General features: G+C 44.3%; 1 protein-coding gene across 1 annotated transcript in view; it reads right to left on the bottom strand.

Annotated features, from left to right (window-relative positions):
• The window catches only part of MTHFD1L (methylenetetrahydrofolate dehydrogenase (NADP+ dependent) 1 like), a 158,598-nt gene that overhangs the window by 101,069 nt on the left and 41,855 nt on the right, over positions 1-15,674 (bottom strand). The window contains exons 13-18 of the mRNA XM_053914293.2: positions 14,379-14,425; positions 10,282-10,389; positions 9,340-9,414; positions 7,971-8,073; positions 5,410-5,486; positions 1,270-1,410 (exon numbers count right to left, since the gene is read on the bottom strand). Coding sequence (XP_053770268.1) covers positions 1,270-1,410; positions 5,410-5,486; positions 7,971-8,073; positions 9,340-9,414; positions 10,282-10,389; positions 14,379-14,425 — 551 coding nt within the window. The remainder of the gene's footprint in view (positions 1-1,269; positions 1,411-5,409; positions 5,487-7,970; positions 8,074-9,339; positions 9,415-10,281; positions 10,390-14,378; positions 14,426-15,674) is intronic.

Raw genomic sequence — 15,674 nt, 5'->3', positions numbered from 1 at the left:
AAGATTTTTATCACACAGAGAAAAGTAGGTTTAGGGAAATAATATTTGAGGATTAAGTTTCAAGTGACCCCTGCCATATATTTATTGGCACTTAAAGTTAATCCAATACAAAGAAATATATTTATATGGGAACTGTAATATGTCAGTTTTGAGAGGAACGTAAAGTAATGTACAGGCCTGGACAATTTTCGAAAAGCGGTACTTTTATACCAAGCTGAACATGGGCTTCCTCTTTAAGCTTAGTCTAAGCATCCCCTAAAGCTGCTGATATAAACATATTTATTTAATTTACTTGACAAAGACCTATGAGATGAGTCAGTGAGATACATTTCTTCTGAAGCAGCCAAAAAGTAATCAAGACATATTGGCAAAGGATTCCTATTATGTTCTAAGCTTTTGGAATTAATAAAATATTAATCTTGCCTTTCCCCTTCCACCACTGTTTTTCAGTTGGCAGTGTATTAGATTCCATTACTGCCTATGATCCGCCATGGGGGAAGTCAGCTTCCACTTACAGTAACGGCTGTCCAACAGGCGTATGTCCTACGTGTGTCCTTATAAACACGTGCGCACAAACGAAATAACTACTCCACTGACGGGGTTTAAGGTAACATTATAGATGGTTATCCAAAAGAACAGAAAGATTAGCATGCCACATGAGAAGAGGCAGTGATGTGCCAGGATTCCGTGAGAGCTTTATGGAAAGCATCATTCTACTCAAAGAGGAGCTGGCTGCCTACTACTGAGTCGGGGCGGGGGGCACCTGCTTTTACAATGGAAAACCCAAATCTAAGGCACAAAATTACAGAAGCCAGGGTACCCAGGGAACAAGCTGGAGCCAAAAATGTGCCAGATTCATTTAATCTTCCCTTTCATAAAGGTGGGCCCACTTCCTTCTTATCTTTCAAAAACAGATTTACCCTCAGTTTAAAGCTGGCAGAGATTGCACTTTTTCAGAAGCCGCGGACAGGCCGCAGGACGACCCTGCTCCAGGCCGAGCAGAGATCGGGACTGGCAAGAATCGGGAAAAGCTTGTGAAATAAAGTTCACCTGCTTTGGTTGCAACCATTTATAAGCACGTTATAAAGGTCTGTGAGAACATTATGAAGCTGTAAAACACACAGGCTTGTGAGGGGAAAACCAGGTGTGTGCAGCACTCTCTGACTTCCCATTTCACACGTGGACAAGAGAAAGAAAACCTGCATCCTCCTGACCACAAAAGAGCAGGGGCAGCGGGCTCTCTGGAGGTCCTCCAGTGGACGTACTCACCAAATCTTCTGCCGTGACGGGATGCCCGTTTTTGTCACTGGCCACCACCATTCTCCCCAGGCGCTCCTTCATGTCGTTGAGGCTGTGGGTCAGGGCCAGCACCGCCATGATCTCGCTGGCCACCGCGATGTCAAACTGCGCCTGAAGTGGAAAGAGAAAGTACTGGTCAGCGGCAGTGCCACCTGGACAGCCGTTTCCACAAGGAGCCGTATGTATCTCAGTAACTCAGTTCTGGCCGGCTGGGGGAGTCTCCTCGACTGGCCACTCTCCAGTGCACACGTTTTCTGAGCGTCTAGAGCATGTGGGGGCCCTGGGCGTGGCGCCCTCTAGGGTGGCCTCCTAGGGTGGCCACAGGCTTCTTCCATTGGCTCTGCTGAGCAGGCCCCTGTTGCAACTGCTCACAGCGCTACCTGCTTCTGGAGCATGTTGTGGACTTGTAATGAATGATTCATGTGACTCCCTGTTTGATGCATGTCTCCACCACGGGACTGGCAGTGCCATCAAGGCAGGGACCCTTTGGGGAGGGTTCACTCCTGAATCCCCAGCTTGCAGGGTTGAATGTGAAGCCTAATAAGCACTCAATACATGTCGGCTGAATAAATGAATGGCCTGCTGGCTACATCTGCCGTTGCACACTGTGGTGTCAGAGGGCTGCACCTGCCTATCCAGGAAAGAGGTGAGGAGCAGACAGTGACGGAAGATGGTCCTGAGGCCACCTTTCCCGAGTGAATGTTCAACCCAGCAACGAAGACATGCTGACTTGTGTAATCCACCATCGCAAAAGAGGACCCAGAATCAATTTTCAGCTGCCCACGGGGGCATGGCCACATCAGCTCTCGGAAGTGCCCAGCAACGAATGCTGGGGAGCAACTACTTTCTGCACCTTCCTAGTGCCTCCCCGGGCTTGGGCTCCAGGCTGCACACAGAGCAACAGGGACCGAAAGAGATGCATGGCACTTCCTCCTCCTAATCCAGCCCCTGGACAAGCCACTTCACTGTACTCTGGCTGCATTCTCTTCTTCCCAAGGGGCATGAGAGCCAGACAAGTTCAAGCTTACGCAGAGAGAAAACGGGGATGCCCTAGTGGGATTGCCTTATGAAACATTTTATTGTCCATTTCCGTCACTGACAAGAAAGGAAATGAAGGAACCAAGAAGCTTTCTGGCTACTTCCTGACTGAGATTTCATTAGTCATCGATTTAATGAAAAAATATTACCTGAAAGTGAAATGCAACTATATTCAATTATTATATTCTCAATATAACCCATCCAAACATAAGTGATTTTTCATTGTATGATACTTAGGACTCTCTATACCACCATTCCATGATAAACAGTACATATAAAAAATGACTAAAAATATTGAGACTTTCTATACACGAGACTAGAAATATTCTTAAAATATTACCTGCGTAAGTAATAGGTGGAATTTATAACACACACAAGTTTCTTCATTTGTAATCATTACAATTTCAAAACTGTGTATCTTGAGCAATATAAAAAAGTAAAATGAACTGAATCAATATAAATTTCATTGTTATTCATTTTACTGACTGAAGGATGTAGAGAGCTGCTCATTTTATTGACTGAGTGATGTAGAGGGCTCTTCATCTTTGTTTTGCAAATAAAATATTTCAACTCATATAAAGGTATAAGTGTGGTTATTCTTAGTGTTCTATAACAAATTTAAACAAAGGGCATAAAGACATGTTGGCAAAGATGTGAACTGACACGGCTTTTCTGGAAGGTAATATGGAAATATACATTAACATCCGAAATCTGCATCCTCTTTGACCCTGCAATGGTGGATCTGGGAATGTGTCCTAAGGATATCATCCCGTGAGAGTACACGTGAGTATGTGTGTGTTACCTCTGTGTGTATCAGCGTATTGATGACAGCTGAACACTGCAAACACCCTAAGTGTCCATTAACAGGCAACTGGTTACTTCATTGTGATATATCTACAAGATGAGAAATTCTGTGGCCGTTAAAAAGTCATCATATAGCTTCCCCTTTATTGACATAAAAAGATGTCTTTAGTAGGGTCTCATGATTTAAAAAGAGCAGTTGAAGTTTTTAAATATAACCCCCTTTTATTTAAAAACATTGTATACAAAAGCAATAAAGGATATAACCTTGGACGAGTTACTTAAATAATGTGACGACTTTCCTCATTTGTAAACCGGATTTACAAATGGAATGTGCTAGTAATGAGCCTACTGACACAAGGTGCGTAGTAGGCATTCAAATCAGTGCCCAGTTACAGGAACACAGAGAAAATGTGAAAGGCCCGCCTTACCACCCCTTTCTTTCCCAACCCGCTTTCCAGATGCAGCTGTCAGAAATTGGCAGACATCTTACCAGCTTCCACTTTATGCTTTTCTTACAGACATATGAACACGTAATGCTGGCTTTCTGTTAACATCAACGTGATCATGCTATGTGTATTTTACCTCAAATTTTTTAAAGTTTTTTTTAACCTTTCCATTTCACACTGGTACGAGAGCTCTAAGTCTCCCTGCCACCCACGTATACTTCACTATTTTCTGTTGCCGCATGTCCCCGTGCTGTAGAAGGAGGCACCAAAGGCGCGTAACACCCTGCTGGCGGGCACTGGGATTGCTGCAAATTTTCACCGTTACAAACATATTGCAACTCATATCCTTACACAGGTTCTCTCCCCCCTCCCACATGCAAATGGTCCTCATTTCCTCCTTTTTCTTTAACATTGGTAGACCTGGAGTTGACGTTGTTGGGTCATTTCAAAATTTGATACTAACAAACCGTCATTCGGGAGGCTTTACTGTAATTTACATACCCGCTAGCTCTGTACAAAAGTCTCCGTTTATCTGCATCCTCACTAACATTTAATAGTAAACGTTTGCATCAGTTCATAGGTAAATGTTACTTCATTGTTTTTTAATTAGCAGCTTTATGATTATGTATTGGCATTTGTTTTCATAAATTGCCTTTTACTTATTGTTTGTTTACTTAACAAATATTCATCGAATATCTACTATTACCATATAACCGAGTTCTACACGCTGAGAACACAGCAGTGGACAGGACACAAAAGGCCCTGCTCTTATGAGACTCACATTTTAGTAAAGGGGAGGCAGAAAATAAACAAGAGAAGTAAGGGTAGCAGGGAAAAGAAAAATGGAGTTCTGGGACAGGCAGCTACAGATACCCTTTCCGGTGTATGGGATGGCGCTCCAGACAAGTGAGCCACTGAGCCAGGGCCAGGTAAGTACAGTTTTAAAGAGGGTGACAGGAAAGGCCCTAGTGAGAGCAACATTCAAGTATTAATTTGTGGAAGTTCTTTTTACGTGTGGCACATCGATCCTTTGTTGTATATATACTGCAAGTATTCTCTCCCAGTTTGTCACTGGTCTTCTAATGCTTTTGCAGGTCATGTTCTTCATACTCAAGATTTTCATTTTTTAATGTTAGAATGATCTCTTCTTTATACTAAAGTAAAAGTGATTCTTTTGCTAAGAACACTTAACAATATAAAGACCATAAATCTAAAACTGTCTTAAAATATACAGTGCATTACAAAAAAAAAAAACCCCCACAACAACATAACTTAGAGGTCTACTGGGCTGAAAAACCCGGGAATTTATATTTCCTCAGCACCGTCGCCCACCATTGGAGACCTAGCAAAACCAAGGTGGCTGTCATCGTTTACCTTCCGCTTTCTCTCGATTTAGATAATTAGCCTTAAAAATGCCTCAGGCTATTCAGCCAAATAATGAGGTGGTTTTTTCTTTAGCTTTTAAATTTGAATAATGTGTCTGAGATTTACATTTTTTAGTCATCATGCAGACGCAGGAAATAACTGGGCAGGTCTGCAAAAAAAATGTTAGGTTGACAAGGGACGCGCTTGAGTGGCTCATCCCAGAAACACAACTAAAATCACACAAGAAAAGGATGGTAACACAGCACAGGAGACTTCTCGCCTTCTGATCCCTCCCAGTCCTGCTGAAGGACTGCAAATGACACCTTGAAATGGTAGGGACCCCTGGGCCACTGCGGGGAGAGGAAGGAGGAGATAAAAGCAGAGAAGGAGCTTTGGAGCCGCTGTAAACCAATGCTACTAAGAACAGAGCCACTTCTGTGAAGAAAAGGCCACGTACCTGCCGGGAGTAGCCCTTCTCTGTGTGTGCTTGCCCGATCGTTATTTTTCGTAGAAATCGGTCATTGGTATCCAATACTGAAAGAGAAGAGAACAGAGTGTTCCATCAGTGAGCACGGACTGGCAGCCCAGTGTGCGCCCGGCACTGTTCTGAGTGCTGAGAGGCAGTGGAGAGCGAGAGACAAGGCCTGGCTTCCCAGTGCAACACTCCAGCGGGAGGACACAGGGAGGGACCAAATAAACACGAAAAACCAGCTAGTGGTCAGTGCCCTAAGAAGATAAAGGAGGTGAGGTGACAGTGTGTGCCAGGGTATTAGTGGGGGTGCGGTACCATTTTTGACTAAGCAGTGAGGAAAAGCATTTCTGAAGTGGTGACATTAATATGCTGAAACCTGAGTCACAAGGAGGCGGCACTTAACATCTGCAAAAGGTTAAACACTGAACCACCATGACCCAGCAAGTCCACCTCTGCACATATAGACTAGACTAGAAGGCAGGAGCTTGAACGGATATTTGCACATCCGTGTTCATAGCCACATCATTCACAACAGCCCACAGGTAGAAACAACCAAGTAACCAACAGATGAACAAAAAAGCAAAATGTGGTAGACACATCGGATGGAACATTACACAGCCATAAAAAAGGAATGGACTTTTGATTACATGCTACAACATGGATAGATGCTGGAAACATTAGGATGATGAAATACACTAGCAGGAATATTACTGTATGACCCTATATAGAATAGGAAAATTCACAGAGACAGAAGGTAAAACAGTGGCTCCCAGGGGCTGGCAGGAGGGGAGTTATTGTTCAGTGGGTGCCGAGTTTTTGCTGGGGATGATGAAAAGGTCTGGGTGTAGCCAGTGGTGATGGTGTAGCTGCTGTAAGGCTGGTGGATGTATTTATTCAACGGCACTAACTGCACACTTATGTTGGTTCCAAAATCTCCATAATGTTATTACTTCTATAATAAAAAACCAGTTTTACAAGTTTCCGAAGAGATTTGACTTTCCTGTAGTTTGGGAGATGGACACACAGAAGTACTCCAACCCACAACTATTACCAGCACGGCACCTGTGGGTTATCTGGGCGGTGCTTTGGAGTTTAGAAAGCACGCCCGTGTTGCTGTGGGCCTGTGTGAGGGGGGGGTGGGGGTTACGACTCCATTTTACAGAGGAAACTGAGTCAGTCATATGTGGAAAGTTGGACAGCTCATAAATGGTAGTGCCAGGATTCAATGTCTGTCTTTGTCTCCCCAGCTCACGGTTGTGGAAAACACTAAGTACTTAACGAGCTATGTGAACGGATTTCCAGAAGGGAAGCTTCAAAAGGCATGGGCCTGGGCTGTGTCTGGGATGGCCTGGGCAGGGAGCCGAGGTGGGGCTGGCTGGGCCAGCGCAAGGCGGAAGAACGAAGGTAGGCCCACCAGTCTGGGAAGAAGACAGGGAGCAGACAGGGGACTGCATAGGGCCACGATGCGGTGCTCCTTCCAGCCAAGCTGTGTGATGCCAATTTTATCCCACACGGGATGGGGAGAATTGTCACACGGGATTGAGCTAGGCAGTGATGGGCAACATCTCTGCAATACGAACCTACTGAATTGGGGGATGGAAGTTTAAGCAAGCATATCTATTAAAAGGTAATGCAATACATCTGATAAAAATGGAAGTGGGGAGAAATGGGAAAGTGGGTGGGCAGGTCTGAGAAGAGCCACACAGGAGGGACCAGGAGCACGTACCATTGAACCCTCTGTAGTGCCTCTGCCCTCATCAATGCTATCGCCACGCTCCTGGCAGTATGTGATCATCTCCACTTCCATCTCCAAAGGTCCCAGGCCCAGAACACGCATGTGGCTTGCTCAGGGTCATGCAGGAAGTTAATGGAAGGGCGGAGACACACTCAGGGCTCCTGACTCCACGTTTAGTGCTTTTTTCCCTCTGTCCCCGCTAGTAGAGGACAGTGGGGGGTGGGGGGGAAGTGCCCCAGCTAAGAGGGAGACAGGAAGGCCAGGGCCAGGACCAGGATGGAGATGATGGGGAGTCCCTCTGCAGTGCATTCAAAGTGTCAGAGTGTATTCTAGTAACTGGCTGGAAGCATGTGCTAGACTCACAGAAAAAATTCAGAACTGAAAATACGAATCTAAGAGCTGCTTAGAATGGTGCTAAGAAAATAAAAGGAAGAAATTAGGGTGGTGGGTAGAAAGGACAGATAAAGAGAGACACAGACTTTAAAAAAATACAGACTAAGAGGCCAGAGAAGAAAGAGATGAAGAAGAAAATTAAGCAACGTTCTGTGGACATGTGGAAGGCATGGGAGTGGATGAGATGGAGCCTAGACGGAGCACTTGGTTGAAGAAGGGGCGCAGCCTTCTCTCCTAAACAGGTGGCAGAGATAAGAGATGGGGACGGGAAACAAACAAATGGGGGGGGAGGGGTTTACAAGACAAGCTGGGCGGAGGGACTACAGTGTCTAAGAAAGGAAACAGTGTCTTTGTGAGACCGTTTTTAGAGCTTCAGCTGAACCGCTGTCGCCCTCCTGACCTGGGGACCAGAACCCACCTCTCTGCCATGTGATGGTGGAGGGGTCGATGTCGAGACGGGCAAATTTACTCATTTCCTCTTCTGTCAATGCACCTGGATCAGTCTTGCTTATCCCCAGTTTCTAACGATCAAGAATAAAAGTGCACCAAGTTTTAGGAGGAACAGAAAGCAAGAGGTAACCAAAATGATCTCTCTATTTTCTCCATGATGAAGAGAGCCTTTTTAAAAACGGAACTTGAACTCTGAGTAACCTGAAGGTTAGGCCACCTCATATAACCCAATACCCAATACCTCCTAAGTGACACTGAAATTTGTAATATACCCTCAATGTGACCGATCTGGAAATGCTGCGTGGTCGGCAGCACCCAAAGCCCCGGCCGCCTCCTCTGAGGGTCTCAGCCGCTCTCCGTGGCCACCGTGTGCTGTACTCGGAAGGGACGTAAACCGCTGTCTGTAAGACTGAAGCTCCAGTTCCCAGCTCTTCTCTTCCAGTAAAATACCAACAATTCAAGGAAACTTAATGCCTGTGTTTTCAAAACTACTTATTTCTAATTCACTGAAGGAAAAAACCCATTGAAATTGATCATGTATCTATTTCTACGAGGGAAACATTCTGAGAAAATGGCTTTTAATGAAGAAGTGTAAGGAAGGAGTCTGGGCAAGAAACTATACTGCAGCTGCTCAGGAGGGTATATTGTGTGTTGTTCTCAACAAGCCCACTTGGTTGAGTGTGAAATGAAGGGGTGAATTTTTAAAATCAATTATTACCAAACAGTGCCTATAATTTATACCATTAAAGTTAGTTTTTAGTCTCTGAAAAAGAGCAAGGGGAAATTCAATGAGATTAGTAAGATAAGCCACAAATAGTACTAGAAAATAGTAATGTGGATAAGAATTATAATTGCTTAGTATCATGTGGACTATAATTGAAACATAAAAAAAACCCCACAAAAATAAATACAGCAAAAAAAAAAAAGATTGCTTAGTATCTTGCTGCAACTAAAACCTTAGGTAGATGAATTTTCAAAGACTGTATCTTATTTCCTAGCAATTGAGGAAGTTTCACAAAACAGGACCCTCAGAGGTTCGCATTTGTTCGCTGACTAGGGCATTGTGGGCCAGCAGCGCAGGCCTCTCGCGTTTACAGAGGAAGAAGAAAGTGAGGCCTGATTCGCCCACCCCGCCCTCTGGTGTGGGATCCAGGCTGCAGGCTTCCAGTCCTCTGCTCTCCCTGCTATATATACTGTTCTGTCTCTTTATCGTTTAATCCTTCACAGAGGGTCTGAAAACCAAAATCAAACCAAGTTCAAAACTTCTGGCTTTCACAGTTATTCTGGTTTGTCTCCAGGGTATTTCCTTTTCATGGGACCCCTCACTGGAAACTTACTTTCAGTCGAGCAAGTTGAATGTCTGAAAATTCTCGAACACCATTCACTACAGGAACCAGGCGATTATATAGGGCCTAAGAACACAAAACAAAAATAAAACCCCATAAAAGTTTAAGGGCCAACCATGAGCTTGGTGGACTATTCACGGGATACAACAAAGTTCATTACATTTATAAGCAAACTGTTTAGATTAGAGACCCTATGAAAATTCTTGGCTAAGATAAGCAATGCAGCCTTAAGTTCTGTCACGTTCACAAATCTGACTACATCTGACATAATGCACATTGCAGAGAGTTTGCATAAATATATATTTCTTAATCTATAGCCTTATAACTATCAAATTAATATTTACCAGAGTGTGGCTTCAAAAACTCACTAGAAAGTTACTTTATTTGGAGGTAGTCAGGACCCTTGTAAAAGTGCCAGAAACCCCCACTTTTATCCATGTCTATTCTATGAGGAATTCGCACCCAGTACCCTGTCCCTTTCAGGGGCATGGTTTGCCTCTCAGTCGGCATGCACCTGAAGCCATCAAGGGGGTCAGGCCTCTTTAACAGCATGCCTGGGGCAGCTGCATGTAACCAGTCTTATACAGCTCTCTCTCCAACCCCTTAGTGTAGAACAGAGATTAGGCCGATGGACAGGATGAAGAGAAGGGGCCCACCAACTACCTTCAAAACTAAAGCCTCGTCTCAAAGACTATTTGGCTTAAAAAGTAGAATTAACACAATCCTCTGAACAACGTGGCAGTGGTCATCTCTTGAGAATCTGACCAAAATGTGGACCGTCTCCCCAACAAATAAGGACAGGTATACATTCACAAAATTTAGAATAACATTTCAGAGACTTTACAGACTCCAGAAGTTTTCAACGGGCTCTTTAAGAATCCAGGAATCCTAGGACAAGATTCCCACCAATGACCACCAAGAAAGCTTTCTCACCTTATCAGTTTGCGTGTTTTCATGCAAAATCCTCGTGTCGATGGCAGCAGCCAGCAAGTTATTGGCAGCGGTGATGGCATGGATGTCCCCAGTCAAGTGAAGGTTGAACTACAAATGAAACGAAAACATCTGCCTACTTGTTTTAAACAACCACACAGTATTCAAGCACTTTCTGGATCAATAAAGTGTTATGTGAGTTGCATAGCCTTAGGACGAGCTGGGCCCCTAAAACAGCCTCAACCAGAAAATCAGGGTCAGGGCATTCCGCTTGACAACAGAGAACTCCTGCCCGGAATTCTGCTGCAAACTTTCTTCCTTGCTCAGGTGAAGGGTGAATAATTCTGATGGGCTTAGTGATTGGTTTCCTTATTTTGTTTTCCTTATGGTATCTTCATTTTTATGCATTATTTTGTGAGTTACAAAGGACACCGTATCAAAGATACTTTGGAATGAGGCAGGGCATGAAATAGAAACAACAGAATAATATAAATCATGACAGAAAGTCTGAGAAATAGAAAATACATCGTTCTCACAACTCGATTCTGCTATTTTCCTTCCAGCCTCATGTACACACATGACTATTATTTGTGAAATCAGCATACTTATTATTTAGCACCTGCTTTTTAATACAACTTATTATTATGTAATGATCTTGTTTATGTATAGTTGCAGTTTATAGGGGCTGTGTAATTGAGCAGATGTACCAAAACTGTTCAGTCTCCTATGCCTGTTAATTTAAGTGGCTCCCAAGTTTTCACTTTTGCAAATAAGTATATAATTATAAAAAAAACATGCAAATTGCTTTTTTAAAAGACAGTCAGTTGCTAATAAGCGATGTATTTCCAGCGGTGTGGTCATGGGGTTAAAGGATCTCGATAATATCACCACACTGCTTCCTGAAAGGGCTGAAGTGCCACCTGGTAGAACTACCAGATCAGTCACTCAGCAACAAAGTGACCTGCGGGCTAAAAAGTGAGTTAATTTATTTTAAAAAGTGGTGTTCTATTTTAAGTCACATTTTTTTCATTTGTTGGAAGATTAACATTTCTACTTTCCAGTTAAAGTCTTGTTTTATAACAAAAAGTATATAATCACTAAAAATATGAAAAATTAAATATTCTATAACATTTGTAATTTGAAATATTGAGATCATAACAGTATAATAGTTTATACCGTAGCTTTTGCACTTAATGTTAATGGTACTTTAGTACTTGAATAGAATTTTTTATATCGTTAGTCTTCAAAATATAGTTAATTTGATATCCTGTTATTAAGACATTTAAGTTTTCTCACCCCATTTCTTTAATGCTATAAACTATAAAGGTAAAAAGGTAAGTGGTTTTTAAAATTAATTCTTTGCACATACAATTTTTCCTTAGGATAAACTAAAAATGAATTTATTTGAGCCAAAGGGTATAAATATTTTTAAGGCCCTTGATACATATTTCTAACTCCCCTCCAGAGAAATTTTACCAACACTTTCCAGCAATGTATAAAATTGTTCTTCAGGCCCTGGCTGGTGTGGCTCAGTGGAATGAGCACAGACCTGTGGACCAAAGGATCACCAGTTCGATTCCCAGTCAGGGCACATGCCTGGGTTGCGGGCCAGGTCCCCGGTGGCGGGGGGTGCGCAAGAGGCAAACACACACTGACGTTTCTCTCCCTCTCCTCCTTCCCTTCCCCTTTATCTAAAAATAAATAAAATCTTAAAAAAGAAAGTGTTCTTCAGTCTCTCTCTGCCAAAATTTGGTATTATTACTGTTTTTAAAAAACCCAACTGTCAACTTGATAAGTAAGATGATTACTAATAGTAGTTTTAATGTTGATTAATTGGATCATTAATGAACATAAACATTTCTTGGTTAATTACTACTTCTATTCTGATGTTTCTATTGAATCACTTGCCCCTTTTAGAATTGTGATAGAAGTTTTTCTTTCAGCTATCTACTTGGTATCCACTTGGATGTCCACAGGCCCCCAACAGGACCCGTCTGACCACCTCAGACCCAGCCTCACACCCATTGTATCCCTGGTCCTCCACTTCAATAAATGATTCTACAGATTTGCTCCACCCAGTAACATGGGTATCATCCTTGCATCCTCCCCTTTTCTCACCCCCCACGTCTAATTCTGCAAACATCAGGAAACAGGTCTTAAATCACTGTCATCCTTTTTTTCCATCCTTACCGCCACCATCCAGGACTAGGCCACCACCATCCTTTCTCTGGGCTACTTGCCCAGTCTCCTTACTAGACTCCTGGGTCCACTTGGGCCCACATCAATCTACTGCCGGTACAGAAGCCAGAGCGATTTTTAGAAAATCCTGTCCAGATCCCTTTAACGGCAGCCCATGATACTTCAAATCATGCCCAGCCTCTTGGCTATGGTCTTCAATAGCAGGAGAGAGCTGGCCCCTGCCCGTGTCTGTACCTCAGCTCTCTCTGCATCCCACTGGCCCACGGGCACATGCTGGTGTCCTCTTGTTCCCCGAACAGGCCAGACCCTCGCCCGCCTCAGAGCTTTCCCACAAGCAGGTCCCACTGCCTGGACTGCTTTCCCTTATTCTACAAGGCTGGCTGGCTCCTTCTCTGCCTTCAAGTCTTAGTACTTTCACTCTCAATTCATCAATCCATTAGGAATTCCCTTCTAGTATTTTCCCATGATCTCTTACTAAGTCCCATCCAGCACACATTGTTCACGCACTCCGTCAACAGACATCTTCTGAGCGCCAAGCCCTGTGCTCAGAGTTGGGGTAGAGAGCTGAAGAAGATGGGGGGGATCCCTGAACTCCAGGGGCGAACCAACTGCCTGCCTGTCTGACCTACTTGACCTCCATGAGGTACAACTGTCTCATGCCTTAAGTTTGGCCCAAGTCCGAGCCACGCAGCTGAGGCCATCTGACAGCTGGACACCAATGCCCTTCCAATATTTGCTGGCTAAATCCTGAGCAGTTCCCCGGGCGTGGTCTGCGTGCTCGATCCCCAATCTGGCCTCCTGGCTCTGGGTCTTTCAGCTGGAGAATATTACTCTCAGTAGTGCCTGAATTATTCTTTCTCACCCCCAGCCCCAGTAATTGAAGATTACCCAGGTCTCCTTGGGTAAATGTCTTTCCTATTCCTTTGACAAAACCATCAGGTCTCTCCTAGTGAGCACCAACCATCGCTAGGCACTCCACTAAATGCTGGGGCTGGAGTCTCTAACTCACCACGGCTGACCAGCTGGAGACAAACACCGAGTACGAGGGAAATCAGTGGCTGGAACAGGACCTGGGAGTACACGCTGGACAGGGAGGGCAGAAAAGGGAAGACCATTCCAGGGCAGGAGTGTGCGAGAAGCGTGACAGGGTGGGGAGAGGGAGGGCTGCACGTGGGACCTGAGACAGTGAGACAGGAGAGAGACAGAAACGCAGCAGCCCAGGAGGACCCGCCACGCTGTGCTGGGTGCGCAGGGATGGCCTAACCCCTGAAACACGCTGGACGGGGACGGAACCTGCTCAGCCTTGGGTTTTAGGAAGACTTCTCAGGGTCTGGACTAAGAGGCCGATGCAGAGAGGGGAAGCGACGAGAGCTGCTCACTGGTGAGATGCAGGAGACAAGGGAGTGGTGGTCGGGGGCAGAGGGTTGGCCTTTCTGGCCCATTTTGGGAGAACTATCTGATTTTGGGGTCTCAATTTACAGAAGCGAAGACTCCAAGCCCTCCTGAACTTGGCAGTGTGAACAGTGATCGATGGAGACACGGGTCCGCTTCCTCTCGTCCAGAACCCTTGAGGCCAGAAGTGTTTTGGGATTCAGAATTTTTTGGAATTTAGAGACATGATGTGATGTACATATAATTTACCTATAAAATACCCCAATCAGGGTCTAGGTCATCATCCATTCATCGAAAACAGCATCTCTAGAGCAAAATATATGAATATTTACACCCTGTGGCACAGAGAAGACCCAGAGAGAGCTCATAACAATAAATGTCACATTTTGGTTTTCTGAGCCTTTAGGACTTTGAAGTTGAGCATGGTGGGGCTGTGTTCATGGGGACACGGAAAAAAAGTGCCAGGAAGGAAAAAGTGACACATGACACGTGTCCCTTTGAGATCTTACCTCCTCCATGGGAATGACCTGGGCATATCCGCCACCTGCAGCTCCTCCTAAACAACAGAGCAGGCACCGTTTAAAACGAGTCACCAAGTTCAGCTACGCAGACAAACAGAGCCCCAGGGATGTGGCTCCCCAAGCCCAACAGGGCGGCATGCAGCCCCAAGGCAGTGAGACATGAACCGTTTATCCAGGTAGAACAGAAGGGCAAAGAACGCTCACACTGTGTCCAACTCTGCAACTTAAGGACTTCAGTTTCCTTATTTCAAAAAAAGGGGACAAATAACAAACGCCCTTGCAGCAAACATGAGATTATCTTATGAATTGGTCAGCAGATCTACGTGGCTGTGCGTCACTGAAGTTGCACGTGCACTGAAGTATCAAAGCACTTTGTTAAAAAACATCCAGCTGATAAGCTCAGACTTACACATTATAAACTTCCATTTATTTTAGATAATGATATATATGATTTGCCTTGCTGCTTATCCTTCAAAATTATAAATCTATTACTTTAAAAACGTATTTTTCCTAAAATAATAAGAATGTCTTCCATGTCCATACCATTTTATAGTTTACCCTGTTTTTTCTACGCTCTCTCATTTGGTCCTCTCCTTACCCTGGTAAGCCTGGCTTATGCCTTTCTACACTTTTTACAGGTGCAGCTCAGAGAGGTTACAACTGGCTAACGGTTACGCAGCAGTAAGAGACACAGCCAGGAATAAAACCTTGACCTTCTTGCTCCAAGTCTAGTGTTCACTCCACTACAAAATAAGTGACATTCTGAGTTAGCAGTACTTGATGAGTTAGCAGTTATTAATATTTGCAAGAGTAATATAAATACACTGCTAATAACCACAAAGTGTCAAGAACAAACAGTAATTAAAGTAATAGATGCTATTGTGAAGTGAGCTGGAGAATGATTTCATGATAAGCCAACAAAGAAAGAGCAGTGAATGGGATGGTGCCAGACATCGGCCCAACCACAGCCAGAGAGGAATTCCATCCCGTCTCCGTCCACAGCCGGTCAGTGTCCAGAGCTCTACGGGGATGAGACTTGGGGTCTGACCGAAAGGGTCTCTAACTGCTTCAGTGGAAAGCCCTTTCACCATGGTTGGGATGATAAAACACCAGTATAAACGGCGGAGTTTCCAAACTGCTTGGCAAAAGAAGGTTCTGATGAAACAAGGATTTTGCTGAAGGTTGGACTGTTCAGGAAACCAAGGGGATCGGCTTCTTGGGGTGGTTACGTTAAAACCCCTACTGCAGCACCCTCTGCAGGAAGACCAACTTGGGGCGACCTCC

Source organism: Desmodus rotundus, chromosome 11 (assembly GCF_022682495.2).
Source record: "Desmodus rotundus isolate HL8 chromosome 11, HLdesRot8A.1, whole genome shotgun sequence".
Lineage (NCBI taxonomy): Eukaryota > Metazoa > Chordata > Mammalia > Chiroptera > Phyllostomidae > Desmodus > Desmodus rotundus.
This window is presented reverse-complemented; position numbering and strand designations above follow the sequence as displayed.